The 16,367-nt window shown below is 37.4% G+C and overlaps 1 protein-coding gene across 2 annotated transcripts in view; it reads right to left on the bottom strand.

Annotated features, from left to right (window-relative positions):
* LOC113264059 (teneurin-2-like) overlaps positions 1 to 16,367 on the bottom strand; it is a 361,632-nt gene that overhangs the window by 67,226 nt on the left and 278,039 nt on the right. For both annotated transcript variants that reach the window (XM_026510926.4, XM_044388565.2), the window contains one exon: positions 7,334 to 7,633. In XM_026510926.4, coding sequence (XP_026366711.1) covers positions 7,334 to 7,559 — 226 coding nt within the window. In that variant the 5' untranslated portion in view covers positions 7,560 to 7,633. The remainder of the gene's footprint in view (positions 1 to 7,333; positions 7,634 to 16,367) is intronic.

Below are 16,367 nucleotides of genomic sequence, written 5' to 3'. Positions count from 1 at the left end.
CCTATTTACATGTCTATTATAGCTTTCCTTTTTAGGATCACCAAGCTTTGGGTGGTTACAGACTGTGTTTGCCTTATTCATTGCTATATACCATAATTTAACACAGTTGCCTCATGGGTACCCCAAAATATATTTGGATTAATTTGAGTGAAGGGAAAAAAATAGGGCAGTGTTTTAGAAATTTAAGACAATCTATGATACAAAAAAAAAAAAAAAAAAAAAAGTGCCAGGGGAAGGACTAAGGGAAGGAGGCAATTTAAATGGCAAAGTAGTCGTCCAGTCTTGAAATGTTAGAAGCTTCCCATGGAATGAGAAACTTGGACAAAAGAAAAATTAAGAAAGAATAACAATCATAATTTGACAAACATCAATATAAAGAAAAAAAAAGTCCTCTTGGAAGACCAAAATGCAAGAGTTGTGATACCAATTCCCAAAGCTAGGAAATAAAAATGGCAACAGATTTGAGGAAAAGATTTAAGTTTTCTACTGGGCTATTTAAAAAGACACACTCCAGGAGCAGTTAGAAAAGTAGAAATGGAGCTTGGAAATACAATTTATGTTAGACTTGAGTATCAGCAGGGTTGGGAGCTTCTTGTACGAGGCCAGCCAGTATTCCTCACCCACTTCTGATACCAGAACCTTTCTTTCCAATATGGAATTCATTCCATCTGGTTTAGGATGCATTCACCATAAGCCATCTCCAAGCACAGAGCAGGCCTAAGTCAAAGACATGGCCAAGAAAAGTCAGAGTGTAGAGGCATCAGCATGTGCCCCCTGTGAGGCCTATCTGGATCTGACTCTTTCCAACAGTGTTACTGAGGGCAGAGAATGTGAGAGTGGAATTATTAACAGATCTTCAAATAGATCTCTCCAAAGAATAAAGCCAAGTCAGAGAATGAGAAACAAGAGACAGTATGTGTGGGTCCACATGCATGTTAGATTCTGCAATGATGTAAGACAAGGCATCACATATTTTGCATAAGCTTATTTCAGTCGGAATATTATCTTAGTTTCACTTGTAACTGAAAAAGTCTTGAAAAGTAGAAACAGTGAATGTGGAAGTTATAGGAACTGGACTGTTACAAAGAAACTGCCACAGAAAAGAAAGAATGGAGGGCTAAGGGAGAAACTGGAGAAGAACCACAGAAAAAGAGAAAAAAAAAATCAAATCAGAGAAAGTTAGATCCAACGGAGAATGCAGAATTGACAACAGGTAATTACTTAAAGGGTAATAATCGGGCAAGCACAAAGATTCAAGTTTGAGCAGTATAGATTTAATACCAGAAGGGCAGTGAATGCAACAAAGAAAATCCAGAGAAAACTGAATCACTAAGTGGCAAGGACTCCAAATTATTACCTATAGAGTGATGAGAATGGATTTTCTCCAGAGTTTATAAGGATAAAACCTTCCCTTAGTTAAACCCAGCCTTAAAATTCACATTTATTTTTATGCCATAAAATGCACATCTTTAAAACAAAGTCTGTTTCCAATGACACTACCTTAGAACATTCTTTTTCTGATCTTTTTTCTTTGTTTACTTGTAAAGTTGTTTGACTAGCAACTCTCTTACAGTGTGTTGGCATCAGCTGACAGCTGTTAGATGGTATCTTTCCTTTTTTACTAAAAATAGGGAAATAATGTGTGAGTTATGTTCATCTTTGGTAGCAAAAGGTATGGTGCATAGGGAGTCAAACACACTTTATCAACAACTGGAAGAAAAATTCTGGATTTGAAGATGTCAGAATTTTTGCAAGTCATAAGAAACAAATCCAAGGGAAAAAATGTTCTCTTGCACACAATATTAGAAGTGGAGAGCCGATGATGACCACTTTTGTTGGCAACAGGCTTAAAATGATAATAATGATAACCACTAGCATTTATTCAGCATTTATTAAAAGAAAGATAGCATCCACACCATGATAAATGCATAATCATAAAAAACATTATCCCAATAACTATAACGTGGGAACTTTTGCAGGGGGAGAAAATGAGATTCAGAGGGTCTATGTTCTAGAATTTGATCAAACTCACACTGATGGAACACATCAGTACTGGGGTACAGACAGTTGAGCTTTGTATCTGCATTCTTAACTGCTTTCCTATATGCCTCTCAAATGGAGCAAGAAGGATTCAAGTTAGCCAGCAAGAAGACTATGGATCATATTACACTGGAAGTTTGTAGATTCTCTCTTTCTTAAAATCAATCAATCAATCAATCAATCAATCAATCAACACAACCAAAGAATAAGAAGCAGCATGTTATTCTCAATTGAATTATGAAAAGAAGTCCTGCCTACAGGTGGGAGAATAAATTAAAAGCAATCTTCTCAAGGTACTTTTTAGCCTTCCAAATACTGACCTGACAAACTTCTGAACTTCACTAAAACTTAAAAGATGTTCTTTGTAGGTAAGGGCCTGGGGTTTTCAAAATAGAATCTTTCTGTTGCTTTGGGTACAGTGGAAAAATAAGTTTAAGACACTGGTATAGGCAGAAATGCTCACAGGTTTCCAAAGTATTTCAACAATTCTTATACACATTGATTGAATGAATATAGTTAACACTTCAGCTTATAGTGGTTCATGAGTTTCTAGCACATTAACACAGGTTAAATTTATGCTATGCCAGATTACACAGAGTAAAACATAGTGCCCCAATTATTTTAAAGATCACAGGAGTGAAAATTGGTTTATGAAATACCAAAATCAAACCTAGCCTAAAATGTGTACGTGCGTATGTCTTTATGTATTTTTTAAGTGCATTAAAGGGCTGGTGAAAGTTATTTCTGCGCTAGAACTGATTGAGGGAACTGATGCAAGCATATTTTCAAAAATCCAATCTTCCCCCAATTCCTTCTTCAACCTTGACCTGAACAGACAGCCTGAGGTGCAGAGAAAGAATTCAATCTTGGTCCCCTCTCCAGAGACTTGCACTACTAACTGGAAAGAAGGGCTTTTTGAGGCATGAGAAGCCTGGCTGAACTCTCTAGCCCACTGGGCCTTGCCTAGCGCAGAAACCAGTCAGTTCTGCTTACCTGAGCAATATCATTTAGATAGTAACACCTTTCTTGGTTAGTGTTCCAGGTTGAGAGGTTGTGGGAAAAGGCGATGACTACAGGGGAGGGCAAAGAATCAGTGCTGACAGCCTGGCGCACGTTCTGACAGCAGGAACTTTTTCCTGCAGTGGTGGCTGGTGGAGAGCTAGTAGGTAGGAACCCTTGCAGGGAGTTTGGGACAGTTGTGGAAATAGAGACGAATGGGTGAGCACAGGAATCGAGATCAGCAGTGCTGGTGGCAGTGCTCATGGGACATTCAAGTTAGCAAGCGTAGTTCCTACAGTAAGAAATGTTTAAAGGTGTTGATACCAAGAAGGTTTATAAACTGAACATCGTAGCCTTTAACTTAGGCTTTAATGGCATGTTTTTGTTTATTCATTTATTTGGGAGGGGATCAAACAGAGAAGTTCAAGTTCAAGACACAGCTCTCGCATCCAACTTGCTGATTTAAAACTTGTCTTCACCAATTCCTCCACTTGTGACCTTGGAATGATTTATTTAACCTCTCTGTGCCTCAGTTTCCTTATCCAGCAAAAAGGGGATAATAATAGAACCCATCTCACAACACTGTTGTGAACGTTTCCCTGGGTTAATATAAGCAAAATGTTTAGACTGACACCTGACATATAGAAAGTGCTCAACGAATGTTAGCCATTATTCTTTCGTTGTTCTCGTTGTTCTTGTTTAATACATCTGAAATTGGTGTACTAATCCTGGTGAAACACAGAATGTAGACCAGAGTCACAGGCACACTAATATGCAAAAGCAGAGTTCAAGTCTAACTTGAGGCTCACAAGTCATGGGGGAATGTCTTGTGTATCACGCTGCTCCACACCCTAACTTCAGGGTCCCAAAGAACAAGCGTACACAATCTGCCTGGGCACTCGGCTGACCTTCATTACTTGAAGTGGCACCTATTTCACAGGTTAGACTGGGGCTGGGTCTGACCAGGGATTAGACCACTGGTCACTTCTGTCAGGTGCATTAACTCTCAGACCACTAGGATGCTATTCAGTACAGAATTAGTCATTTACTAATTACTAATTACTCCAACGGCCACAGACCTAAGGTCAGCAATTTTCTCCCTTCACACCAGGAGGATCCAGCATAATAGAGGCCAGACAGGTAATTTGCATTGTCTCTTCTTCGGAGCAGAGGCTGATCCTGTGTTGAAAGCAGGCAAAGAAGGTATAATTTGATGGGAACTTACACAAGCTTCTCATGGGAACACCTAACCTCTCTCTCCTGCTGGGAGCTGGCAGGTTCTCACGTTTGATACTTGCAGATGCTTGCAGGGGAACCGGACAGGGTCCGACCCCGGCCCCACATCACTTTTAGTAGCTGGCAATTCTTTTCCACCCTGAGCATCTGGAGAGTCATCCAACTGTGTTTGCCAAACTTGCTTGAATGTGAGAAGCATGTTTGTTTTATGATCAGTGTCTTGGGTTTTAAATAAGAATACCACAGGAGATGATCCCCCTATGATCCTTGCTAATGTACCTCTAGGCTAATAAGTTCTGAGATGATCCCGCTCTTTGATTTCATGAATAAGAAAATAAAATGGGAAATGCATGACATTTAAAAATTATTGTTATTCCTGAGAGTAAAATTTATTTTAACCCTCTCTGTAGTGGCTAAGTTTCACGTTGACTATGATGCTTGCCAGATTGTATCTCCTGTTCTTCCTCTCCTTAAATATGTGCTTATTTACTTCCTGAGTTCAATTTTAGAACCCATCAAAGTAGATCCACTCAGACTCTGACTACATTTTCATGCATAAATTCATAGATGTCTTCAGAAGGAACTGCACTTGCATATGCAAATACTTTCCAATGCCTTTTCACTTCTACTTTTGGCCTGCAGTTTTTAATTCATGCAAACACATTACACAAACAAATATGGGCTCAATAACAACACACGGCATGTGTGAATTGTTAATTGCAAAGCTATGGGTTTGATATGGCCAAGCAACTTCCATTATTATCAATGGAGAGGAACAAGATTAAACAGGAAGAATAAAGGTATATTTGAACATAAAATCCCAAGCATTTGGTTTCATTTTATGTAAATATTAATAAGGGAAAAGGTGACAGGACAATCCACAATTCAACAATAATCTGGGATCTACAGCTCAGTGCACAATGATCCCCAGAAACCAGGATGCACCTTTAATGAGACTTAGGAAGAAGGCTCAACATTTCAGCACAGAATCATAAGAAACAAAAATGTATGCAGCAACACTGTAAATAAAACCAAAAATATAGTAGAAAATGAAAGGCTTTCAACCATGCTGAACGTGCATCACCTTTCAAAATATTTGAGTCTTGTATTAGTGACACTCTTGGAAATAACAAGTGTCCTAATATTTTATGTTGGAAATTTAAACACTCAATTAATTAAGCTGTGATTCTTCGTATTTTTTCCCCAATTCCCACTCATGCACTTTGAGGTCAGGAGAGAATTTAGTGAAGTAAAACATTTGTTGAAGTTAGTCACAGATCAAAGACATCTGATACAGAGAAATTTTCAAGCAACCCTCCCCCTGTTTGAAGTGTGTTTTATTTACATGAAGATAACTCAGAAAAGGAGAGTGTAGATTAAAAGTTGTATCCTGCAAGGGTCTACAATTGCCATGGAAATATAATTTTAACTGTTTCTCTACTGATTTTTTAAAAATATTCTGTTAAATATAAAAACTGGAGCTAGGCTAACTGGGAGCATACGAGAACATGTTTTTTTAGAACAAACACTGGACTATAGATTTGCGTGTGTGTGTATGTGTGCATAGACATAGAGAACACATATGTGTGGTGTTTTCCACCAGGAATGGAATTCCAAGCTGCTATCAACTGAATGTTTGTGATCCCCCCCCACCAAAATCTTATATTGAAACTGAATCCCCAATGGTATTTGGAGGTGGGGCTTTTGGAAGGTGATTGAGTCATGAGGGTAGAACCCTCACGAACAGGTTTAATGTCCTTATAAAAGATGACCCAGAGAGTGCCCCTCCTCTCTTCAACTATGTGAGGACACAGGGACAGATAGCTGTCAGTGAACCAGGAAGCTAGCTTTCACCAGACACTAAATTTGCCAGTACATTTATCTGAAACTTCCCAGCCTCCTGAACTATATGAAATACATTTCTGTTGCTATAAAGCCACCACTTTATGGTATTTTGTTATAGCGGCCAGAAAGAACTAAGACGCAAGCTAAAGTTATCTCATGAGGAATTGAGTTAGTTGAATATTCAGGAACAGGAACATGGAACAAGAAATAAGGAATCAATGTTACCAACCACTGATGCAATAACCTAGCAGGCAGGGCCTGGAATCTTGGCACTGGCAGAGTCCCTTCCCGGGGCATTCCCTGTACTTTTGCACATTCACTTGTAATTTTGCTAAGCTGTCCATGTAAATCACACATGGCGAGGCTGGTACGCGAAGCACAAGACATGGAGCTCGTGAGTCAACCTCACCATACTGCGTCTCAGCCCCGCTTTTGCTTTAGTCTATATGTCCATACATTTACAGCAACCCTTGACAAGTGATAACAAACTTCCTCACGGATATTGGATATGAAGAGAATGCCAACTGTTACTGCTTGAGAAAAATATCCTCCTCCCCAAAGAAATCAAAATACTGAAAGAAAAAGAAGTTTTGGTGAAAGTCGCAGGGAGAATTTTATCTGTGGAATTGGGTAATAACATACACCAGTTCACCTATGCTCTGAAACACAAGAACACAAATGCGTAACTCAAAATTAACACCACGTCTGAGGAGGAAAGAAATGATACATTACAGGATAGGGGAGGTTTGAATAGGTTTTAATCAATATACCATTTGTTCAAAGAGAATCCATCTGAGAAGCTCAATGTGTAAAACAGTAGAAATTTGAGCTCTTGGAGGCTTGTATGTGGGATTCAAGAAAAACAGTTTAAAAACCACAGATAATTTTGTGTTCTTCAGGACAGGGATTCATAACGGTCTCAGGAATACCCCTTACAGAGCCAAAGGTTCGCTGTGTGTTACATTTATCAAAACCTACCATTGTGGGGCTCCAAAGCAACCTCCAAATTGTCAAGGAATTCAGCATTCAGGACAAAAGAGGCACTTCTGCCATTCCCACAGGATTCTGCTATGGGTCGATAAAAGGATTGTTCTCTTAAACTAAACTCTAAAGGGGAGACAATGCCAGCAAGCTTTGCTTCCATTTTTTACTAACCTCAGTGATCAACGCGCAACAGTGCTCGGAGCAAGTCGGTGGGGTCAGCTCTACCTACCTTGTCTTGGAAACTCATCTGACTCCCGGTGAACGAGGTCTGTGACTCGGTTTCCATAGTGCATCCTGCTGTCATGGTCATAGGCCTTCAGAGTCTCGCTGGAGCTGTAGGACTTTTGCGTGGGCACGCGGCAGTCTTCACTGTCCAGGGAGGAACTCGTGTAGCGGCACTCTTTGCCACACCGCCCCCTGGTCAGAGAGCGGTGTCGTCTGTCCTTCACATCCATTATTCTGGGTCCAGCAGAAAGTCGACACTTTCAGAAAAGTGAGGCCTGAGTTTTGGCACTTGTCACTTTGCCACCTAAAAACATCAAAGGAAAAGAACAAGACTGTGATTATAAGAAATGCTGCCTTCAGTTCTGACTCATGCTCTCAGATAAAAACACAAAAAGGAAATTTGGTCAGTAGTGCACAATCTTTTTTGCAAATGTTTAATGCATACTTTAAAAATCAACCTAAATAGAACAACTGGATACAGTAAATTAATTATTTTGTTGGTTAATAGATTTTGAGAAGAAAAATAGTATTAAAATAACTCATCTTTTGATTTTCCTATATGTATACAGATGACATAAGTCTGTCACTAATGCAAGATTGTACTATGAAGTGGTTCAAAGCAAAAGTGATTTTACCCATCTTTAATTGCACTCTCTTTCTGCTATAGAGAGGTTGGGGTAAAGCAAATATCAAAATTAAGTAAGTAAAAATTAAAGAAAGGTGTACGGAGGTATTCATATATGCTAATGAAGCTTTGCAATGGTACCAAGTCACATTTGACTAATATAAAATTGCCTAGCTGGGTCTGGAGAATAGTAACACAAGCCATTCTTGACATGCAAACAAACCTCCTCTGATTTTTTTTTTTTTTTTTAGATTTTATTTATTTATTTGAGAGCAAGAATGAGAGAGAGAGAGAGAGAGAGAGAGGGAACAGTCATGAGTTGGGGGAGAAGCAAAGGGAGAGGGAGAAGCAGAACTCCTCACTGAGCAGGGATCCCAATATGGGGCTCAATCCCAGGACCCTGAGATCATGAGCTGAGCCAAGGCAGATATTTAGCTCACTGAGCCACCCAGGTGCCCCACTCCTCTGATTTCTGTTAATGAAACTTTGGCAAACTCCTAATCGGCTTTCTTTCCTTTGCAAATCTGTATCTTGAACACAGCAAGTCAATCCTCTCCCTAGTCACCTACCAGCAGGAGATCTTGCTAACAAGAGGTCTAATTGGGACAACCACATGATCAACCTAAGTCTTCTGGGCTTCATTGCTGGGCTATCCACTGCTGAAAAGAAAAATGGGGAAGAGTACTGAATGCAACAGGTGAACTGATGGGAAGAAACCTCTTTAACATATGAACTGGCAACCAGAGAGCCCCCAGTCTGTCACTTGACACCCTGAGCCTGAAAGTGTATGCCAAAAGTCACTCAGAAAACACTAGCCTTCTGCCTAGCAAATACAACAAAATTGCTTAGATGCCTCCAAGTTTCAAATGATAAGCTCTTACGGATTTCATTGGCCATGCAAAATAGCACAGATCATAGGGCCAGGGCCTGGACAGAATGGACAAATACAAAATTTAATTAAAATGGAAAATACAACTCAGAGCCAGTGTAATGATTTTTCTCCAGGCTACTGTTGCTCACTGCCTCTTAATATGTCGGAAAATATTTGGTGAGCAGATCTGCGGTTTTGAACTCCTCTGCTCTTCTTTGGTTATTTACCAACATTGTAATAGGATGCCTATTTATATCAAAGAACTAGCCTGTATGCAAAGCAATGTGCATGGCATCTGTCTCAAGATGGCAGAAGCCAAGTTATCCTTTCCTTGTCTTTTTACACTAAGAGTCCCTTTTGGATCTCATGAATCCTCCTGACTTACATTATTTGTTTCCTTCATCAAATACTGCTTATAATCATGGGTAATTTTGTTTGAAAATTGGCAATTAAAAAGAGGTACACCTGTTGTGAACACCAAGCACAGTGGTATTGCTGCTATGATCACTCATAAAAGAGCTAATCTTTAGTTTCCTGGAGTGTACAGTTCTTGACTCAGGAGCCGAGAAGCAACTTTGCAAGTTACGAGTCAAGACCCTAGGACCTGCTTGAAGGACACAAATACTCAATGTTGGCATGGAAGTTTTTGTTGCTGCATAACTGATCCAAGTATCTTAACATTAATTTCTAGATGCCAAAAATCACCTCCCCTAGTTCACAACATGTTATCTCAACATTTTGGAATTCATAATACAGGCTGGTTAAGAGCATGACCATTGGACTCTTGATTGGATGCCAACCTTACCATGGCCACTGACTAGCCAGACCTTTTGTAAAATTACTCCTGGACTTTCAAATTTAATTTCTCAACCAGTGAATACAGAACATAACAGAATCTACTTCATAAAGTTTTTGTAAAGTGAAAACAGATACTATGGTAAAGCTCCTGATATGTTGTCTAACACATGGTAGGGACTGTATAAGAAATAGATTTTTTGGGACACCTGGGTGGCTCAGCTGTTAAGCATCTGCCTTCGGCTCAGGGTGTGATCCCAGGGTCCTGGGATTGAGCCCCGCATCAGGTTCCCTGTTCCGCTGGGAGCCTGCTTCTTCCTCTCCCACTCCCTCTGCTTGTGTTCCCTCTCTCGCTGGCTGTCTCTCTGTCAAATAAGTAAATAAAATCTTAAAAAAAAAAAAAAAGAAAAAGAAAAAAAGAAAAAAGAAATAGATATTTTCCTCTAAAATTATAATTTTTTTTCTTAGCTAAGTATAGACTTGCATAAGACAGAGGGTGGCAACAATATAAATCCCTAGAACTCAAAATTTTGATTACAAATATTAATATTGACCTACACACAGATAAAGGAAGAGTTTCAGACCCTATTAAATGTATATAAGACTGTGTGTACCAACATTGAAGAGTCACAGTTTTCTTTGGGAATTTGGGTATTTTGAGTGAATTTTATAATTTTTCTCTCTCCTGCTTCACTGTAAGTTTTTACTTTTTAATGTTTTTAGTGTTCCTGACTCATGAAATCCTATCTCCTCTAATTTGTATTGTGCTTTAGAAAGCGGGCTGACTTTCTATGTGTGGGTATGTGATTTTATTTAATATATTTTTAAAAAATCATGTTGTAAGTGGGGGCCTAAAGGCTTATTACCTATTCATAAATTACAAGAACTACAGTGGATGGACATTTTGACGTCTAATTTGGTTGTCCAGTGATCTTTTCTTGCTAAATTCCTCTTTTTTGTCTATTCCCTTGATAGTTAAATTTGTCAGCAATGTCATCTCTGGACAAATGATAGAAGTTTATATATAATGAGGTAAAACAAATGACAAATTTTAGTCAGAGAAAGCTAATTTTTTAAGGAACTGAGCAGAGTACACAGACTGCTGGCCAAAAGACATTCTGCACTTAGCCTGCCTGTTATTTAAAAATTAGTTTTCAAGATTAAAAAAGACAAAAAAGGAGAATTTATATTACAATCTGGATCTCCAGCTCATCATGAAAATTTGGGCAGTCTAGAAATTTCTGCTTCTAGAAAGATGTAATAAATATACTTTACCTATTTCTCCTACTAGGTACAATGAAAACCCCTGGATACTATATATAAAATAAATATAAGAAAAATATGAAAGGTGGAAAGGAAGGCAGACCAACTAGGGCCTTTAGAACCCAAGCAACAATACTGTGGCAAGTTCCTGAGATTTCTTTTTTACCCTCTATATCTCAGACTTGGAACTAAAGACACTGGCAACCCAGAAACATCAATAGGCACAGACAATAAAAGCTCCAACAAAAGCAGGCTTCTTCTAGCCAAAGGATTAACAAAGAGGCAGTATAACAAGAAAGAACATGTTTAGATAGTAACAACTTCCCTCTAGCCAAACAACATGGAAAAACCTGCAGTCCCAGTCCCACCTTCACCAGCAAATGCCAAGTGGGGAGCTTAGATTTCTAAGCTATTTAGGTGAAAAGGCCTCCCGATCTCAAACAGTGGTTTCAGACAAGGCTAAGAAGGGAACCAGGATTTTCATCCCTTCCAGAAAATAAAGAGGCCATCCTCTCCTCAAAGGAAGCGTGGCCTTCCATTCCCATGGAGTATTAACAAGATGCTACTCTCCTCTGCTGGAGTGGTATAAGAGGAGGTCTAGTGGGGAGTTAGGACTTTCACTATCTCCAGGGGTAACCAGTCCTTCTGCCTCTTGTTGGTAGTTGTCAGGGTCACTAGATATTGGTATCAGTGGGAGTAATGAGGGGTAATGAGGCACTCCTATCCCAACCACCAAGGGAAGTATCAGTGGAGGCTTAGTGGGGAACCAGAACTCCCCCACCTGCTCCCCACCCATCAGCTTCTAATAAGGAGCTCCCTTCCCTGGGGTATTGGCAGAGACTGAGTGGGGAACCAGGACTTTTATTCCAATCTAGCAGGAATGAGGTGGGATTTCTCTTCTGACAGAGCAGTGTCAGAGGAAACCAATTAAAACAGAAAACTTGACTAAGATGTAGAAACTCATAACATAATACTCAAAATGTCTCAGTTTCAACAACATTAATGACAACAACAACAACAACAACAAAACAACCTTTTTTACCAAGAACTAGGAAGATCTCATACTGAAGGCAAAAAAAAAAAAAAAAAAAAAAAAATCAATAGATGCCAACACTGAGATGACAAGATGTCAGAATTATCTGACATAGACTTTAAAACGGCCATGATGAAACTCTTCAATGAGCAATCATGGACACACTTAAAACAAATGAAATACTAGAGACTCATAAAAAAGATAAGAAGTCTCAGCAAATGAAAAAAAGATATAAAGAAGACTCTGATGGAAGTTTCTAGAACTGAAAAATGAAGTAACTAAAATGAAAAATTCAATAGATGGGCTCAAGAGCAGAATGGAGGGATAAAAGAAAGAATAAGGGAGCTTGAAAACTGGACAATGGAAATTACTCAAACTATAAAACAGATTAAAAAATAGCCTAGGGAAAAAATGCAAAGAGCCTCAGGGACCTATAGAATGATAACGAAAGACCTATGGTAATGTCAGAGTCTCAAAATGAAAGAAGAAAGCCAATGAAAGAAAAATAACATCTTACCTACAGAGGAAAGCAATTTAAATGAAAATGGATTTCTCATTAGAAACTGTGAAAGTCAGAGAGAGATAGCACAATGTTTTCCAAATGCTGAAAAAAAAAAAAGTTTCAATCCAGACCCTTACATCCAGTAAAAATATCATTATAGAATGAAGGAGAAAACACAGAATCTCAGATAAAGAAAAAAATTAAGATAATTTATCAGTATGGTACTAACACAAAAATAGACACATAGAGGAGTGCCTAGGTAGCCCAGTTGGTTAAGCATCTGACTCTTGATTTGGGCTCAGATCATGATCTCAGGGTCATGAGATTGAGCCCCACATCAGATTCCACAGTGGGCATGGAGCCTGGTTAAGATTCTTTCTCTTCCTCTTCCTCTGCCCCTCCCCCGCTCTCCTGTACTCTCTCTCTTTAAAAAAAAAAAAAAAAAACACCCTAAAATAAAAAAAAGACGCATAGATCAATAAAACAGACTAGAAAGGCCAGAAATAAACCTATAATTTATGGTCAATTAGTCTTTGACAAAGGAGGCAAGAATATGAAGGGGGAAAAGACAGTCTCTTCAACAAATAGTGCTGGGAGAATTGGACAGCTACATGCAAAAGAATGAAACTAGACAATTTTCTTATATCATACTCAAAAATAAACTCAAAGTGGATTAAGGACCTAAATGTGAGACCTGAAACCACAAAAAACCCTAGAAGACAGCACAGGCAGTAATTTCTCTGACATCAGCCCCTACGACATCTTTCTAGATGTGTTTCCTGAAGCAAGGGAAACAAAAGGAAAAATAAACTATTGGGACTCCATCAAAATAAAAGGTTTCCACACAGCAAAATAACCAACAAAACTAAAAGACAACCTACTGAATGAAAGAAGATATTTGCAAATGACATATCAGACAAAGGGTTAGTATCCAAAATAAGTAAAGAATTGATACAACTGAAGACTAAAAAAACCAAAAAAAAAAAATCCAATTAAAAATGGACAGAAGACATGAACAGACATTTCTCCAAAGAAGACATATAGATTACCAACAGACACATGAAAAGATGCTCAACATCACCCATCATCAGGAAAATTCTAATCAAAACCACAATGATACGGTATCATGTCACAACTGTCAGAATGGCTAAAATAAAAAAAAAACACAAGAAACAAGCATTTGCCAGAATGTGGAGAAAAAGGAACCCTGTGTACTGCTGGCGGGAATGCAAACTGATTTGGCCACTGCAGAAAACACTATGAAGGTTCCTCCAAAGAAGAATAGAAAAAAAAAAAGTAAAACAGCAGCCTTATCCTTAATGTAGCAATAATTATATTAAATGGTAAGTAGTCTAAACACACATATTAAAAACAGATACCTGCAGACTAAATTAAAAAATATGACTCTAATATATAAACTCTATGCCGTCAACAAGAAAGTCATTTTAAATATAACAGTGTAGGCATATTGAAAGAACTAAGGAAAATATGTTTAATACAAACATTAAAGAAAACAAGAGGGATTATATTAATATTATATAAAGTAGACTTTACAGAAAAGAAAATTGGCACAGACAGAGAAGGAAATTATATAATGATGTAAGGATAAATCCTCTAAGAAGAAATAGCAACTCTAAATAGGTATGCACCAAAAAAAGAGTTGTAAAATATGCAAAGTAAAAAATGACAGAACTAAAAAAAAAATAAACAAATCCACAATTACAGTTGGAGGTTTCAATACTGGAGTCCCACTGATTGATAATGTCATTAGACAGAAAATAAAGAAGGATATAGAAGAATCCCCAAAACACCATCAATCAATAGGGTCTATTCAACATTTATAGAATATTCCTCCCAACAACAGCAGATTATATACTCTTTTTAGGTATCCATGGAACATATATAAAGAGGGAACACAGCCTGGGACATAAAACAAAAATCTTAAATTTTAAAAGAATTAAAATCATACAGAGTATGTTCTCTTAGCATATTGGAATCAAACCTGAATCAATAACAGAAAGATAAGAAGAAAATCTCCAAACACTTCAAAACTAAACAACATTTTCCTAAATAATTCATGAGTAAAAGAAAGATCTGAAGCGAGATCAAAAGACACATTAAAATGAAGGAAAATGAAAATATAGCATATCAAAATTTGTGAGAAACTGCAAAAGCAGTGCTGAGAGGGAAATCTACAGAACTAAAAACAACCATTGGAAAATAGGAAAAGCCTCAAATCAATAATCTAAGCTTCCACGTCAAGAATCTAAAGAAGAAAAAAAATAAAATAAACCCAAAGTAAGAAGGAAGGAAATAATAAAGGACCAAATTCAATGGAACTGAATACAGAAAAACAATACAGAAAAGCAAAGAAACAGGTTTTATCTTTGAAAAGATCAATAAAATTGACAAGCTTCTTGCAAGCTTGACAAAGGGAAAAAAAGAAGATACAAATTACCAATATCAGGAATGAAATGGGAGATCACTAGAGACCCTGATGGCATGAACAAGAGTGTTAAAGATTATCACAAAGAAATCTACAAAAATAAATTTGACAACAAGATGAAATGGATCAACTTCTCAAACAACTGGGTATCACAACTCACCCAATATGAAATAGATCATTTGAATAACCTTGTTAACTATTAAAGAAATTTAATTTGTAATTTTAAAACTCACACAACACAAAATCTCCAGGCCCAGATGATTTCACTGGAGAATCCTATCGAGTGTTTAAAGAAGAATTAATACCAGTTCTACAAAATCTCTCCCAGAAAATAAAGAGGAGGGAATATTTGACAATTCATTTCATTACCAAACCAGACAAAGTCAATACCAAAAACCAAAAACAACTAAATAAACACGAACCTGAAGACCAATATTTCCCTATTAATATAGATGCAAATATCCTTACATTAGCAAATAAATTTCACCAATATATAAAAATATTATGTACCATAACAAAACAGAGTTTATTCTGGGGGGGGCGGGTAAGGATGGCTCAGCATTTTTAAATCAATCAATGTAATTCACCATATTAACAGGCTAAAGAAGAAAAACCGCACAGTAGTATCAATCAATGTAGAAAAAACATGGCAAAACCCCACATCTACTCACAATAAAACTGAGAAAAATAGGGATAGAGAAAATTTCTTCAACTTGATAAATAGTTAACAACAGAAAAACCACAGCTAATATTACACTAATGGTGAAAAACTAGAGTCATTTCCCTATGAATGAGAACAAAGCAAGGATGTCTGCTGTCCTCACTCTTTTTCAAAACTGAAATTCCTAGCCAGGGCAATGACATATGAAAGGGAAATTAAAGAGCAGAAAGAAGACATAAAACTGTCCCTGTTTATAGATGGCATGGTTTTCTATGAAGAAAATCCCAAGAAGACTTCTGGAATAAATGAACTTAGTGAGGTCATAGGATACAAGATAAACATACAAATAGAAAAATGAATTGCATGTGTTGTGATGAGCACTGGGTGTTATACACAACTAATGAATCCTTGAACACTACATCAAAAACTAATGTACTATATATTGGCTAATTGAACATAATAAAAAAAAATGAAATGCATTTCAGTATACTAGCAATGAACACATGGACACCAGAATGCAAAATACAATACTATGCAAAATATTTTCTTAAAAAAGAGGGAATACTCAGATATAATCTAACAACATGTGTAGAAAAATTATATGGTGAAAATGGCGCAACAGTGATGAAAGAAATTAAAGATCTAAATAAATGGAGAGACATATTGTATTCATGGTTTGGGAGAATCAACATAGCCAAAAAAAAAAAAAAAAAAAAAAGCAATTCTCCCCAAATTGACATATAAATTGAATGAAGTTCCTATCAAATTTCAGCAAAAATTTTTATATAGACAAGATTATTCTAAAGTTTATATAGAAAGAGGAACTAGAATAGCTAAAAGTT

Source organism: Ursus arctos, unplaced genomic scaffold (genome assembly GCF_023065955.2).
Source record: "Ursus arctos isolate Adak ecotype North America unplaced genomic scaffold, UrsArc2.0 scaffold_15, whole genome shotgun sequence".
NCBI classification, from domain to species: Eukaryota; Metazoa; Chordata; class Mammalia; order Carnivora; family Ursidae; genus Ursus; species Ursus arctos.
This window is presented reverse-complemented; position numbering and strand designations above follow the sequence as displayed.